Here is a 17,198-nt window from a genome sequence, read left to right on the forward strand (position 1 = left end):
GATAGTATTTTATTAATAAGATAATCAAAAACACGTACAAAGCAACTAATGTACACGCAACTTCTTCCGTGAAAAATATTTAGATAGCTTTCTCCCAGCTGGAGGGAGAATCTTTTTCCAAATTTATGTGCATATTCAAATGTTGCTAAGCCCCAAACATATGCATGTGATCTTTTCATATGATAATTTGAGTTCATTAATGTGATGTATCAACTAATGTTAGTGTGAAGATGCCATCCACGTGTCTAGGTTTCAAGCTTGCTAAGAATTAATTCTTGAAGAAAAAAAGAGTGAAGTGAATACAAAGGAAGAAGCTTTTCCCTATTAGAGATTTAATTACGTTGGCGAATTTTAGTCAATAGGGTCATTACTTTCAATAAAAATCTTTGTACCTAACATCTCCACTAACTAAAAGTTCAACGCCATAATAATATAATTGTAGAGATTCTGTGTACATTTGAGTCAATGGCCAAAGAAAAAGACAAATTCAGATCATGCATATCCCCCAAAACCATATGAACACGCATTTGTAGTAGCTTTCATTTTTAATTACTCTGTATCATACAAAAATCTTTCATAAAGATCCTAAGTTTGAAAATTAAAATAGAATAATGCTAAGTTTGAAAATTAAAATGGAATAATGCCTTAAGTCTTATTGTATATAGAAGTTTTTGAAAAATCTCCGTATTGCTATTGGGACTGGGAGGCTCAAATTATTGAACAAGTTTTTACCCATATCTGCCATAATATTGCATTCTGTTTATCCGCCTTAAAAGAAGGAATGCAAAATAATTTTTTTTGATACAACTGTCATTATTCTTACAATAAAAATGAAAACACAACTCCCATTAAAAAAAGGAGGGAAGGAACTCGTGCATTTAATCTTTGATGTGCAATATTATAATTTTGTGTCGCGTGGAAGTGGCACTCATATTGAATCATTCTTGGGTGGATGGTGGATGGTAGATGGTGGAAGTGACGCACCTTACTTTAGAATATATAATAAGAACTACATGGCCTATGGGTGCTTGTTTAATTTCTATGGATCTATAAATGTTATATATAAGTACAAATTTAGGAAGGTGATATGTATTATTCCTCTATCGAAGCATATTAAAGAATCATTAGTTGCTGATCACGAAAAACTACTCTCCCGTTATACAAACACACACACACACACACGTATATAAATAATATAAACTAGCTAGCTGGCCAACCCCACCTCTCTTTCATTCTTAGCTATATAACCAACCTCTACAATAAGGTTTTGCACCTTCTCACGTACGGGGTCTCTCTCTCTCTCTCTCTCTCTCTCTCTCTCTCTCTCAAAATCTATAGATACATACATTGCATGCATGAAACAGGTTCTTAGGTAGAACAGCAGTGGCAGCTATATATATAAATAATAATAATAATAAGAAAGAGATATTGAAGATGTGGAAGCTTAAGGTTGCAGATGGAGGGAATGACCCTTACATCTACAGCACAAACGACTTTGTGGGGAGGCAAATATTTGAGTTTGATCCTGAGGCAGGAACTCCCGAAGAGCGAGCCGAGGTGGAAGAAGCTCGTCTTAATTTCTACAATAATCGCAATCAGGTCAAGCCTAGTGGTGACCTTCTATGGCGTATGCAGGTATTTATCCACTTAATTTCAGTAACTCGTAGTGTTATTTTCTTAGAATTTTTGTTGTCAAACTGTAATTTTAGATCACACATGCATATAAAAATTAGTTTGACTAATGATTTAAATTCAGAGTCTGATTACAAACAATATTGTTTATCTTATTGGGGTTATATTGTTTGTGATTATCTTACTGACCGTCTTTCTAATCAACATACAAACGTGAGTTCTAGTTACGTACGGATTCCACACTATAGTAGAAAATTGGTCAGTAAATGTTGATGGGTTGCTATTTTAAAAAGTTTTGAGCAGATAGACAAACTGATGATTATGAGGGTTTATCAGAAAAATAAATAAGTAAATAAAGATGATGGCGGAGAATTGACCTAAACCAAGGAATTGTTTACGCTGATAGTGACGTGTGTGTGGGGATATAAAATTACAAGTTTCATAAGAGGTTTGCATGATGCTCGTGTTCCATGAATCCACCATTAGAGACTCTAACAACCATCCCAACACTATCCTTCACGTCAAAATGTTAGACCTTTTTAATTTTGGTCTGTTTGTCTTGTTTATTTATTTACTTATATTTTATTTTAATTATATAGAGGCGGGAATTCAAACTTACAACCTCTTCAAATTAAATACAAAAAGGAATATTACTAGACTAGGCCCCGTTTGGAATTGCTTTTTTCTCCAAAAACCTGCTTCACTTTAAAGTTAAGCAGTTTTAGGTGTTTAGTAAAAATAAAATATCTCGATTATTTTAAAAGCGGGCCTTTTGACAAAGAACTTTTAAAAAGCGGTATGAGTTGCTTTTAAAGCTTTCAAAAGCAGAGATGAACCTTTAATGAATTTTTTAATTCCTAAATATCATCATTCATTTTAAAAAATAACACCACCTCTACTCCAACTCCACCACTTACACCACCACATTCACTACCTCCACAACCACCGCCATCGCCACCACCTCCACAACCAACACACCACCACCACCACCATGCTGCCACCTTCACCACCATGCTGTCACTACCACCACCTCCACAAGCGCCATCCCTACCACCACCACCTCCACTCCATCACTACCACTACTACCACATTGATTATTACATAACACTTTTAACATCATGTCTATTTTAGTCATTATTCACAGTTACAACAATTTTATATTAAAACTTACCAAACGGTTTTGACACTGCTTTTTGTACTAACAGCACTTTAAAAATATTGTTTACCAAACACGGAGCTGCTTTACTTTACACCTAATTATTTTCAAAGCACAGTAGAAACAACTTTTTTTAAAAAGTAATCCCAAACTGGGCCTAATAGTAACGTTTAAACCTTTGAACTTTTGCTCTCTGTCTTGTTTTTAGCACTTATAAGTTTTCATTTCCCTTTTGATGGGTAAAACCATTTGATATGTGGAAAGTGGTAACAAGAGAAAAATTAAAACCAAGGAATGATTACATAATAATAAATTTTTGGGAGTGTCAACATCTCCCTAGTATTCAAATCTTGTAGTTCCATCCGAGGTCCCAATTCGATTATCGCTGATACACTCCTAATACTAAATTAGAATGTTAAATATCGCTGCCACTCTTAATACTCTGTTCACTACACTGCAGTTCCTAAAAGAGAAGAACTTCAAGCAGACAATTCCCCCAGTAAAGGTTGAGGATGGCGAGGAAATCACATATGAAAAGGCAACAGCCTCACTGAGAAGATCTGTTCACTTCTTTTCAGCCTTGCAGGCAAGTGATGGCCATTGGCCTGCTGAAAATGCTGGCCCATTGTTTTTCCTTCCTCCTTTGGTGAGTATATAATTTCTATTTCCCTTATAATTACAGTTATTTTTTACAGCTTTTAGTTAGATTTTTTACTAAAATATGAATGTTTTGGAGCGTTAATTCCTTTTTTTTTTTTTTTTTGCAGGTCATGTGTACATACATTACAGGGCATCTTAATACTGTATTCCCAGCAGAGCATCGCAAAGAAATTCTGCGTTACATATACTACCATCAGGTACATACTTATTTATTTGGTTCATACAAATGGGATCAATTTTTAAATTTAATTTCCACTCATTCTGCATATTTTGAGTTAAACTAGTATATAAAGAATGGTAATGCATTTTCAGAATCAAGATGGTGGTTGGGGATTACATATTGAAGGACACAGCACCATGTTCTGCACAGCCCTGAGCTACATTTGTATGCGTATTCTCGGAGAAGGACCTGATGGAGGCCAGGACAATGCTTGTGCCAGAGCAAGGAAATGGATTCTTGATCATGGTAGTGTCACACACATGCCCTCTTGGGGAAAGACTTGGCTTTCGGTACGTATGGCCCTTTGTTCTACACAAATCTACATGCTTATAGTTGTTGCATGAAAAAAAGCTATGAACACTAATTGCATTATTAGGCTTCAATTGTTGTGCTTAACCGTATATGAAGATGAATTAATGTTGCTTAACTTGTTGCAGATACTTGGTGTCTTTGAGTGGTCTGGAAGCAACCCAATGCCCCCAGAGTTTTGGGTTCTGCCTTCATTTCTTCCTATGCATCCAGGTTAGCACAATTAATCCAAGTATTTCCACCTTCCACATGTTGATTGATTTAGTTTTTACTTGTAGTCTTCATTTTTAACCTCTTTTATCTTGGAAATGCAGCAAAAATGTGGTGCTATTGTAGGATGGTTTACATGCCTATGTCATATTTATATGGGAAAAGGTTTGTTGGCCCAATCACACCTCTCATTCTGCAGTTAAGGGAAGAACTTTATGCCCAACCTTACAATGAAATTAATTGGAAGGGAGTTCGCCATCACTGCGCGAAAGTGAGTTAAACTTAGTTAAATGAATTAATCAGTTTGTGATTCTTGTTTAAGTACAGAACCTGATTACAGTAATTTAATTGCAGGAGGATATCTACTACCCTCACCCTTGGATACAGGACATCATGTGGGATAGTCTCTACATATGTACAGAGCCTCTTCTTACTCGCTGGCCGTTTAACAAGTTGATCAGAGAAAAAGCTCTTCAAGTGACAATGAAGCATATTCATTATGAAGATGAAAACAGCAGATATATTACCATTGGATGTGTGGAAAAGGTAATGTGGATAAGGATACTGATGTACCTTATAGGAGACTGGAGAAAAATATTAGCTTTTCAGATTCTCATCATGTTATTTGCATTACTTGAACAGGTTTTATGTATGCTTGCTTGTTGGGCTGAAGATCCAAATGGAGACTATTTTAAGAAGCATCTTGCTAGGATCCCAGATTATTTATGGGTTGCTGAAGATGGGATGAAGATGCAGGTTGGTATATATAGCATCCCAAATTATTTATGGACTGCTGTAAACTTCTTTATTATTTTGTATATTCACAAATGCTTTTAATTTTAAGGAGTAACTCACCTAGAAGTTGACATATTTATTGTTTGATTGATATATGCAGAGTTTTGGTAGTCAAGAGTGGGATACTGGGTTTGCAATTCAAGCTTTGCTTGCTAGCAATCTAACTGATGAAATTGGACCTACGCTGGCTAGAGGACATGACTTCATCAAGAAATCTCAGGTTCAATTTTAACTAGAGTCAACTAAATTATCATTTTTTAATGTAAATGTGTAACAATTCATTTGTTCTGATTAATGAATCCTTTGCATTCAAACTGTACAGGTCAAGGACAATCCATCTGGTGACTTCAAAAGCATGTACCGCCATATTTCCAAGGGATCATGGACTTTCTCTGATCAAGACCATGGATGGCAAGTTTCTGATTGCACTGCAGAGGGTTTAAAGGTAACAAGCCCTTCAATTGAGATATCCACCCTGTTGGTTAATTATCTCCATGTTTCTCACAATAGCCCCCTCTACAGTGTTGCCTGCTGTTGTCGATGATGCGACCAGATATAGTTGGTGAAAAAATGGAACCTGAGCGATTATATGATTCTATCAATGTCCTACTTTCCCTACAGGTACTCTTATCTTGCATCTTAAGTCATAAATATGAGTTTGAGTGGTTTCCCTGCAGTAAGCAAATTGTGTCTTTTATGTCTATGTACTCATAAATAAAAAAACTTTATTTTACAACTCATTGCAGAGTAAAAATGGTGGTTTGGCAGCCTGGGAACCAGCAGGAGCTGCAGATTGGTTAGAAGTAAGCATTTTAACAAATTGGAGTCAGATTGGTTAAGTAAGAAGTTAATGTTCTTGAAATATCCATTAGCAGAAACTTATTCTCCCTCTCCTTTTTGTTTCCTCTAGATGTTAAATCCCACTGAATTCTTCGCGGACATTGTGGTTGAGCATGAATATGTTGAATGCACTTCATCTGCAATTCAGGCTTTGGTTCTGTTTAAGAAGTTGTACCCTGGGCACAGAAAGAAAGAGATTGATCATTTCATTACCAATGCTACGCAGTACCTTGAAAGTATACAAATGCCAGATGGTTCATGGTATGTTTATATTATCAGATATGTGTGTGTATATATATATATATATATATATATATATGTAAATATGTGAAAAAGAACTTAGTTGAGGAACATTTTGCACAGGTATGGAAATTGGGGAGTTTGCTTCACATATGGTTCCTGGTTTGCCCTTCGGAGGGTTAGCAGCTGCCAGGCAAGACTTTCAATAATTGTTTAGCCATGCGCAAAGGGGTTAACTTTCTACTCAAAACACAGAGAGAGAATGGTGGTTGGGGAGAGGCTACCTTTCGTGTCCCAAAAAGGGAGGGAGATGAATATATTTTTTACAAATTTATAAATACCATGTATTTATCAAGCACTATTTAAACATGAAACACAAAATCCCATAAAAGTGTGGTAAAATGAGGGAGATGAATATATTTTTAAGCTTCAAGTTTCTTAAACAATCCCGTTGTCTTACATTAAAATATTTGTCCCTGTGGTGGGTGATACAGGAGTATGTTCCGCTCGAAGGAAACCGATCAAATTTAGTACACACTGGATGGGCTATGATGGGTCTGATTCATGCTGGACAGGCAGACAGAGACCCTGCGCCTCTTCATCGTGCGGCGAAGTTGATTATCAATTCTCAAATGGAAAATGGGGATTTTCCCCAACAGGTATCTTTCTTAGCATAACATGACTTGCATTACAGTCTGCTTAATTTTTACTTGTAACTTTTTCTCACCGTTAATCACTGAACTATGGCAGGAAATCACGGGAGTGTTCATGAAGAACTGCATGCTACATTATGCAGCTTACAGAAATATCTACCCCCTGTGGGCTCTTGCAGAGTACCGCAAGTGGGTCCCATTGCCTTCCAAAGCCTAAATACTGTACTGTGCAGCTCATCCAACTTAAAGGATGCAACATATATATAAGAGCCAATTCGTTGAAATTCATTTTTATGAGGCTCAGTGAAATTATCTGTAGGATGAACTTAGAATGCCTAGAGGAGGGTGAATAGGCCAATTTAAAATTATAATCAAATAAATAAAAATAAACTTCGGTAGTAGGATTGATATGGCTTATCAATCCTGAAATGTGCTAGGCATAAAATAAAAGAACACGCAGAGAATTATTTTACGTGGTAAAACCCCACCTCTTGGGAAAATCCACGGGACTTCTCAGTCCAACACAAATCCACTATAGAACGATGATTACAAGAAGTAATCGCACACTTATCCTAGACACATTTTAGAGAATGTTTACAAACTTCTTCGTAACTCAACTTCTATCACGGAAATGATCTTTGACACTTATGTTGAACGCAATACTAGTCATGATCAATGTTTTGAAAGGCGAGGTGCAGAGGCAAAGCGTTTTTGTTCGCGCTATGCGAGGCGTAAGCCTTGAAGTGCTGAGGCGTAAGCCTTTCGAACATTAATTTATTTTAATAAAAAATTAATAAATAATACAATACACAATTAAATTGTACTACTAATTATTATTGAACCCTAATAATGTATTAAGTATAATCAAATATAAGTACTAATGGTCTCATTCATGCATAATAATCAATCCCTAAATCTAAAATATTTATTCAACATCAAAACAAAAACACAATTCAGTTCATATATTAGGGTTATACTATAAATAAATGAATATATATATATATATATATCCATGTTAATAAATTAATTTTAGAAAAAGAAAAAGAAAAAAAGGGTAAGTAGTTGTGTTTCAGTGAAAAAGGGTAAGTAGTGGTGTTTCAATGGAGGTTTTAAGCACATTGTTTGTTAAAAACAAAAAATCTTGATTTAAAAATAATAAAAAAGGCATGCTGAACGTCAGTGCTAAACGTGCGTTTCATTAACTATATGAAACGAAGTCGTTTCATTCCCAATGTACACTAAAAAAAAAAACACGCGAGGTCATCTTCTTCCTCTAACATGCTTGCGTAGCAGCTGCCCTTCGTCCGCCTCGCCACACGTTGCCACGCCTCTCCACGCCTCATTGCGCTAAAGCGTGCAACCTGCTAAATAGATGAACGCTTCAGCGATTTCCTTCACCTCGCCCTAACGCGCGCTCCGACACGCACTTAGGCATGCCTTTGAAAACACTGGTCACGATTGCTTCAAGCTCGCCGGAGGAAAACCGCCACCACGGTCTTGGTGTCCTCAACCGTATGAGTCACCGACATGCATATGTATGCAACATGAATGATGAATAGATTCGATAAATCACCAAGCAACAAGGGAGCACTTGATAACTTACCAAAGAAAATAAGCACGACAGCTTTTCCTAGAAGATTCAATATAATCAAAGATGTAATTGCAATGAAAAAAACTTAACATTGAAAATGAAACAACAATGGCTTTATGCAAAGCAGGTTTCTCTCTCACCAGAGAGAACCACGAGACTACACTTCCAAAGCAACTATGACTCTAAGACCCATTCAGACTAAAACTCCTAAGCCTGATGCAAAAAGGTCTCTTCAAGAGACATCCAACAGATGACAACCCAACTATCCAATTAGAATGTTAAGTGATGACGCCAAATGATGCATTGATGTGAGGAAACCTAATGACTTTCCACTACAGCCAATCTTTTAAAACAATATCTACCTAAACAAATTAATTAGAACCAATCAAGTAGGAAAGAATATCAAGAGATAAAATCTAATCCTATTAAAAATAGGGCTAATAAAAAAGTACTTGATTGAAAATAACTCTAATTAGAAATCCTATAATGAATGCATGATTATGTTATGATTTACCTGAAATCAGTTTCTCATATCGGTCAAGTCATGCCTCGGAAGTATGAGGTTGAGCGAGTTGTGCCAAAACGTCCGGTAACAATTCTTCACACACTAGTTTTCAATCTATGCTAAAGTGTAGAAAATGACAGCACAATTTTCATACTAACACTCAGCTTGATGCCTAGTGAGAATATCTGTGTATACACAATGTGTCAATAAATTTATGAAAAAGTTAGATTACCTATACAATTCAATTTTAATTAAAGAAAAATCTATTTGTGCCATATACTAAATTATGCTTTTCTTAGTTGATGGCTACAAGAGAAATGACGTACGTGTGAGATGTTCTTAAAATGATCAATTGAAAAGAAGGAAAAAAGTCCACAACCCTTGGTAACCTTCCAAAAATGCACCAATCAGTTTAAGGGCCTTTAACCCTGCTAATGACTCTACTTTGGGCCACAAGACCTTGTTTATTTGGACAACTGCTTTGATGTAGAAGATCCTTGTTGATGTGAAGAATGGTGTATTGGACTCTGGTGGCATTTGTTGTCAAGAATGATTTTCCTTGGTTGTGGATGCCAAATTGTTACTCTAGTGGCATTTGGATTTTGTGGGACAATATGTTGTGCCAAAACACTCCAAGACTTTGTTGTTGATGGACTATGCAACTATCAGACACAAGTCATGCAAAGATAAAGCACACAAAAACCAAAAAGTAAACAAGCACACAAAGAACACAAGAATTTATAAAGGTTCAGCGTTGTGCCTACATCCTCTTGGTGATTCCTGAGAAATTCACTAGTATGAAAGAACCCATTTGGTTATAATGAAAAACCCCATTTGCTCTCTCACAAACCCTAGCTCTCTTTTCTCTCACTCTTGGCTCAAACTCAATTTGATACCTTAGTTTTCTAAACTTATAATAATCTAGTGCTAAAGTGCCTATTTATATGTCATAGGTAACAATCTATCCTAATTCGCCAAGGATCCACGATGGATTCGCCCTCCTGCTCGAGAGCCTTGTGTCCACTCTAGCGCCTGGGTCGGAGCGTGCCGCTCGAGAGCCTATAGGTTTCGCTCAAGCGCGAGTGCCTGGGCAAGACACCACCATTCTAACGCTCGAGCGGCAGAGCCCAACCAAAACAACTGCAGCTCTTTTGATCGTCCGTTTCCTTCACTCCTTCCACATCTTTAGGTGAGCCAAAATCAACACGACTATCACATGCAAGAGCATAAACCGCAAGATGGCATTGTTCAGCAAAGAGTATAGAGCCTCAAGATCGCATATGTAATAGGGATTTCACGGGCTTGAGCAAACGCAACAATAGATTTTGTTAGAAATATGCTCTTAAAGCCAACTAATTATGTAATAGTTAGAGTTAAGGACATCTTTGATAAAAGACATATTATGTTATCAATGGACAAAAAAGGTTGTTTTATACATTAAATCATCTTATATTATCTTTCAATATGTAGAACAACCATAGTTCAAGGAATACACAAATAGATATGAGAGCTATGTAATGAGATTGCATACATGGAGACTTCTCATCTTCCATAAATCCTGAATATGTTCATGGTCATAAGAATATTGATTGGGCGTCAATATTCCGTGAAGACCAGTACACGCAGTATCATCTCTATATGTAGGGAATGACAAGGTCTCAAGTCATTAAGTGTGGAGACACATCTATATGTGTGTAGGTGCTTGTAGAAGAACAATTACACTGAACGCGATCCAACACATGAGTTACAGCATGAAAGTCTTTACTCACATGTCAAGCTAGAACTCATAAATTGCAATGGTGCAAACTAATCCTTAGACTTGAGGCATCATAGATATTTTGTGGTGATGTTGTTAATCTTTGAGGGCACTATACGGTCATGCTGAATTAGGCATAGCTTAAATGTGCTCATCAAGATTCTCAATAGAGTCATGGAAGCAAATGAATGTACAACAAGGAATCTTTACTCTTAGTAAATGAGAGAGAATACTCCAACATATGATTGGTCAAATCTCTATGCATATATAGTAGTGGATAAGACTTGAAAGAAGAAGTCTTCAAATCTTACCAGGATAATCATATAAAAGGAATGATTCACATTAGGATATTGACAATCGGATTCCATAATCTAATAATGTGAATAAGGAGTATTGACATAAGAGAAGGATTCAATTGCATAGTCATTCCAATTTGAATAGGTTCTTTCACAACGTCTCATTTAGGTCGGATAACCGTGACTTGCTGCTAGGTGACAACCATGGTTTGTGGATGTCCTAAAAGGTTTCAATTAACCTTTATTAATAGGAAGAATTTAATTGTGGAATTTAATTCGTATATCATCTCTAAGGAGTTGAGTCAACCTACTACCTTGCTAAAGGGAACCTACGGATCTACACACCCAAATAATGTGATTAGAGGTACAAATGAGGAGAAATTAAATGAGGAGACACAAGTTAATGGTTAAAAATCAAATGTCAAACTCAACGGTCAAAAGTCAACATGTTGACTGGAGCAATTGACCAAAGTCAAATAGTTCGATCGGGTCAATTAAGTAAGACTATAATTATAATTTAATAATTTAATTATAATTAAAAGATTAATTATGGAATTAATATTGACATATAGAAATATTGAATTGAGCTTTTAAATATAATTTAAAAGGAAATGGACAAAATAGTCCAAAAGGCTATTGGGTCCAAGGGATAAGTGGCATAAGATGACATGACCCATGGACCAAATGGAGCTCCAAATACCCACCCAATTATTTTTTGTATCCTATATAAGCTAAGTGTTGGAGAAAACCTAGTTAGGGTTTTTGGTTTTCCTACTTAGGTTGATAAGTGATCATCTTTGCATCTCATCTTCCATAAACCAATAATTGGTCTAATCAAGAAGTAGACTAGCATCCATGCTTCTTGATTGCCTTCTCTTCATCTCTAGGAGCATTTGGTGTGGTGAGGTAGAAGACTCCAATCTTGGAGCCTGAAGGTGAAGGAGTCAAAATCAAGAAAACAAAAGGTCTTTCCAAGAAAGATGTCCATTCTTGAGAAATCAAGAAAAGGTCATCAAGGGTAAAAGATCTATTCCCTTTTTCTTTTTCTATTTGTGTTCAAAGATACTTGGTTTAAAATGAAAAATGTTTAACTCAACAAGTATAAACAAAATGAGCAACCCAAGTAGAATGAGCAGAAGTAAGGCAAGCGACAATGGCAAGAACTGTAGAACTAAGAGAACTATTGATCCAGGATAAAACCAATTGTTCTTGTTGAATCCAAGTATCATAAGCAAGATTAACGACATCAGTAAGCTTGCCCTTGTCATCCGTAAGAAAAGGAAGAGGTGAGATAGCATCATCTTTGACAAAGGACATCATATTGCGGCTCTTGAGGAGAGGGAGAATCTAGGCCAACCAAATGGAATAGTTATTTTGATCAAGCTTGAAATGAACAACTTAAGAGACAAAGGGAAGAGCATCACCGGAATCAGAAGAAGAGGTCATGGGGAATAAAAAATAAGAAAATTTTTAGATTGTAAGTGTTGGAATAAAAAAAATCACAAAAAAAAATAAAATGAAACGTGGGTTGGATAAGCCCCATGATTTTGATATTTGTTATTAGCCACATCTAACAAGCAGAAAGTTTAGGGTAGAGAAGTAGGGGTCTAAACCAATGAAAACTCTTAAGAAAGCTTAGTGGCTCCTATTTTTGGGGGGCTGATTATTCAGTTTTCATACACTAAGAAGGACCTTGGTTTATAAAAGGGACAGCAGTAAAGAAAAAGAAAGCGGGGAAAGAAAGGAGAAAAGAAACGACAGAAGAAGAAAACTACTGCAGGAGAAAAAAAAATTATAAGAGCACAGACACAAGAGAATACTTTTCACAGGTATACTGAGTCTTTCAATTAGTTCTTGTTGGGTGGCAACCCTCAAATCATTTTTTTGGATGATGAATCCATATTGGGTGGCAACCCTCAAATCAAACTCTTGGATGATAAATCCATAATGGGTGGCAACCCTCAAATCATTTTCTTGGATGATGAATCCATATTGGGTGGCAACCCTTAAATCAAACTCTTGGATGATAAATCCATAATGGGTGGCAACCCTCAAATCATTTTCTTGGATGATAAATCCATAATGGGTGGCAACCCTTAAATCATACATATGTACGGAAAAGTCATGAGAGGATTCCTGTCCAACAAAGCTCTGCCGAGCAAAAGGAAATCCTCTGAAACAAAAATGGTGTTCTAAGGGTTAATTCCAGAATGCACAGAAGAAAAAAAAAAGGTGTGAACTACCTCTTGGACTCTCTGGCCACTCTTCTCCATCTCTGTATGAGAAACTTTTCTCTGAGTAAACTACATCAAAAAAAAAATGGAGATCTGCAAGAAAAGTGGCTATACTCCACTTTGTGTTTCTAAAAACAAAAATAGATGAAGCAGCCTTGTTTTTCTTTTATCGGAGGAAAAGCTTAGTGCAGCAACAAACCAAAAAAAAAAAAGATAGCCATCGAAAGGAAAAAGGTTGAAGACAACACTTTTTTTTTTCTTTTGTATGGGCTGGGTAGAGAAGAAGAAAAGTCAAAACAAAAAAAAGAAAAAGAAAGAAGGTGGCTGACGCCACTTTGTTGGAGATTGGAAGAAAAGAAAAAAAAAAGACATAAGAAACTTGTTGTGCAGAGGAAAAAAAGTGGAAAAAGACAAAAAAAATCTGAAACCTCTTGATATGTTGCGGCAGTTTTTCTTCTGGTTTTTCTTTTTGTTTGTAAAGGCTCTGTACTGATTGTGACTTCGTGTACCCTTTTAAAGATTGAACAGTAACAATGTTTGCTCTTAATTCGGACTGATCACAAGTATTCCAGATAAATATGGGATTGCAAGGTCTGATTTTACTTGGAAACAAACTCTACAAAGAGATATCTATCAGATTGTTTCAATCGCTTGCTGGACCAAAGCTCTTATGGGCTCCTTGTTCGTGGGCCAACTATCAACAAATATCAAAGGCCCGAGATAGAAAAATGGGCTGTCAAAAATAATTGCCCATTAACTTTCAAAAGTCCATAGTATTTAATGGGTAATCCAAATAATTACCTATTAAATTTATATAGGCCCAGATTTCTTGTTATATGGTTAATGGATTAATTCAACCATCTTCATTGCCATATTTGGGCCCAAGTCCAAATAATGTTAATTTTAGAAAATTAGTGGGTTAATTAAAATTGCTCATTATTTTTCTTGGACATTAACAAAAAGGAAAAATGGTACAAAACCATCCAATTGTTCTCGTGGGTCATCTACCCATGAAAATTCCAATGAGATTAAATTCAAATATCTCAAACACAAATTCTCAATTAGTGGGCCATACTTACCCATTAATTTCCAAATTTTCCCATATGTCATCTACCTACGAAAATCCCCAAATTATCTCAAAGACACAAATTCTAAATTATTGGGCCATACTTACCCATTAATTTCCAATTTTTCCAATAGATTATCTACCTATGAAAACCTTCAAATCGTCTCAAAGACACCAACTCTAAATTATTGGGCCACACTTACCCATTAATTTCTAAACCTCCGAACTACGTTGGTTTGATCCCTTTGAAAGGGTGTAGGCAATCTAGATACAACCATCCCAAACACAATTCCATATCGAACCCTTGGTTTATTCAGTTAGATTCACTCAAACACACTTCAATCAAATTCATTCAAATTCCTCATTTTGCAATGAGTCATTTACTTATTGCGAATTTTTGAACTACAAGTGGCTTGATTCCTGCAAGGGATACGTAGGCACCCTGAGGTTGAACTTGGGAGCAGCCGCAAAAACCAAACACACACATTCTGTTTCTTTATGATGGAATCAAAGGGTTTTCCCTTGTAGCGAGGGATTGTAATTAAGAGACTTGTGTCTTGAGTGGGTCGAACCTAAACTAATAAAACCCCATTAATTGATTAGTGGTGGTGAAATTATGTTAGGAGGTTCATATTTTCCTTCAACATAATTTTTTTTCCCATTAATTGTTTAGTGGTAGTGAAATTATGTTTGGAGGTTTACGTTTTCTTCAACAGTAAGTCAATAGGCTCTTGATACCATGAGAGAATTAGAACATATGGGGTAAAGCCTCAATCATCATGAGTGTATGTTGTATTGATTTATCTAGTATTATAGATAAAGTCCTATACAAAGGTATGATAAGAATACAATATAATCAAATAACCAAGAGAAATCCCACAAGGCATAAACATAAATACAAGATAGAGTCCTGAGTACAATAGTTATCTAATAATTTTGTGGTTGTAGATTCTCATGGCATTATTCAATTGCATCGTCTTTTTTGGTAACTGAATAATTCTATTAGGCACCCGCAAGGAAAAAAGAGACCTAAACAGACAGAGCAGCAAAAAAGAAATACAATAAAGGAGCCAGAAAACAAAGCTCCAAAGAACCAACTAAAGAGTAACTAGCTAAGAGGCCCAAGACAGAGCCACAAAACCAGAATTATATCATAGCCACATCAAGAATATAAAAGATTCTCCAGACGCATTGTAGAGGTAACAGGCGTCATCATGATAAGTGTAACAGGGGTGAAAAATGCCTTTAATTTTTCGACAATTGTCCGACACTTAGACTCCTCCTAAGTCAGCCTTCTCTTCACCTCCAAACCCGTGAGGCTTCAAAGTACACGTAGTGGAACAAAGTCACACCAACACACACAAATGAGACTTGCCTCATGCAGGAAACTTTCACACACACACACACACACACATATACGAGAAAGCTCCCAACCTTCTATTCACAATAGCAAATGATTACGAGTTTTCATTTTTAGTTGGATTACCACATCACTTGATCACTCAACCACACACCTTCACAAGGTATTTATAGGCCTACACTATGTAAATGACACCCTCATCTACTTAGGAAACTTTGCCAACCATAAGATCAGCCACCTAGACACGTTTTTCCCACTCAAAAAGCTGTCTAGCACTCCTAAGCCGCTACCTTGCAACCCACTCCTTCGAACAGGCTGCTACTACCAAGTAACCGCCCACTAATGCTCCAAGATAAGCCACAACCCGAGTTTTAAGCATGCAACAACTCTAGCCAGGTCTAACCACTCATTGACTGCTCAAAAACCATTTTGCCATGTCTTAGACCCAATCCATGTTTTTAGCCAAACTTCCACATCAGCCACAGCCGCCTACGTTCGCGCAGTCTATACGCACGCACCAGCACATGCTTGCGCTGCAGCCTTGCGCCTAATGTTGGCATCCTTCGCATACAGCGCGCATGTGCGAGCTTCGCCAGCACCCTTCATGCATCCTACGCAAGACGCACGCGCAGCCCCGCCGACATCTCTTGACAGATTTTGTCGACTTCGTGTCATATCATTGTCGCTGCCATGTCTTGGCTGCCAATTCCCAGCCCAAAACACATGTCTTCTGACCATGTCTTGCTTCACAAGTACACCTCTCACGCACCCTTGGCTTGCCTTAGCATGGTGCAAAACATCAAAACCATGTCATGGACTATGCCAACTTGTAAGGGTCTTACAAACCTCCCCTACCACAAGAGCTCGACGCCCTCATCAGCTCAACTCCTTGGCGGTCTTCATTCCTCTGAACATGACTTAGGCTTGCTTGAACCACTTCAGCATTGCTATCTCCCATGGACTCGTCATCACTTGACTCAACTAGGATCACCTCTACCTTGAACTCTTCCATCGACTCCACCCAAGGCTCACTTTCCTCCATTGGCTCCTCCTTAGCCTCGGAGTTTTCATTCCTTTTTTCCAACATAGCATTCTTCAAAATGCTATCGACGGCTGAGCTCTCCCATGGCTCCTCTTCCGACTCACTTTTCGAATGATCTGAAACAGAAAAATCAAATTGGGCCCCATCTGTCATCAACTCATCGAACTGCTCCACAAAGTCTCTATGCCTTGTGGTCATGTACACTAACTTGAAATCAAACTTGTCTAGCACACTTAAATAAATGACAAACTCGTGTCGAATGTTACCTGTACAATACATGTGACTATGCAACACACAAGTCCTCACCACAAACTTCCTATCCAGCAGATAAATCCTCCAAGTATCTAGATAATGTGCCAACGCCGCAAGCTGCATCTCTTCCAATCCACAATCCATATCCCAATTTGGAACCATGTCTTCAATGGCCTCTATTAGTATACCTCAATGCAGCAGAGAAGCATCAATGAAAACTTCTGAGGGCTCCATGACAAACACATCCATGAACACCTCAATCACAGGCAACACCGGTTGCACAATGGCATCTTGTCCCAAAGGATCTTCTGGTGAGATAACTCGTAGTGAATTCAATAAAACCATTGGACTGGTCTGGAGACTGCTGCCCTCTTCAACACC

General features: G+C 37.2%; 2 protein-coding genes across 2 annotated transcripts; both read left to right on the forward strand.

The window, feature by feature from the left end:
* Positions 1 to 1,225: 1,225 nt before the first annotated feature.
* Positions 1,226 to 6,428, forward strand: LOC103327459 (beta-amyrin synthase-like). Its single transcript, XM_089050463.1, is given in 15 exon segments — positions 1,226 to 1,635; positions 3,249 to 3,434; positions 3,556 to 3,645; positions 3,761 to 3,958; positions 4,106 to 4,190; positions 4,292 to 4,458; positions 4,542 to 4,733; positions 4,830 to 4,943; positions 5,083 to 5,202; positions 5,305 to 5,427; positions 5,505 to 5,603; positions 5,729 to 5,785; positions 5,893 to 6,083; positions 6,186 to 6,243; positions 6,246 to 6,428. Coding segments are annotated over 15 exon segments (2,064 nt in total). The 5' UTR covers positions 1,226 to 1,434.
* Positions 6,429 to 6,554: 126 nt separating this feature from the next.
* LOC148917972 (beta-amyrin synthase-like) lies at positions 6,555 to 7,116 on the forward strand. The gene is made up of 2 exons (XM_089050572.1): positions 6,555 to 6,721; positions 6,813 to 7,116. The coding sequence occupies exons 1-2, from the start codon at positions 6,611 to 6,613 to the stop codon at positions 6,930 to 6,932; spliced, it is 231 nt and encodes a 76-aa protein (XP_088906698.1). The 5' UTR covers positions 6,555 to 6,610; the 3' UTR covers positions 6,933 to 7,116.
* The last annotated feature ends 10,082 nt before the right edge of the window (positions 7,117 to 17,198 follow it).

Source organism: Prunus mume, linkage group LG4 (assembly GCF_029339155.1).
Source record: "Prunus mume cultivar Tortuosa linkage group LG4, ASM2933915v1, whole genome shotgun sequence".
Classification (NCBI taxonomy): domain Eukaryota; kingdom Viridiplantae; phylum Streptophyta; class Magnoliopsida; order Rosales; family Rosaceae; genus Prunus; species Prunus mume.

Excerpts from the sequence above, each read along its gene's own strand:
- LOC148917972 (XM_089050572.1), top strand. The coding sequence starts at position 6,611 with ATGATGGGTCTGATTCATGCTGGACAGGCAGACAGAGACCCTGCGCCT. Across the intron at positions 6,722-6,812 it reads ATGGGGATTTTCCCCAACAG|GAAATCACGGGAGTGTTCAT; the intron begins GTATCTTTCTTA and ends GAACTATGGCAG.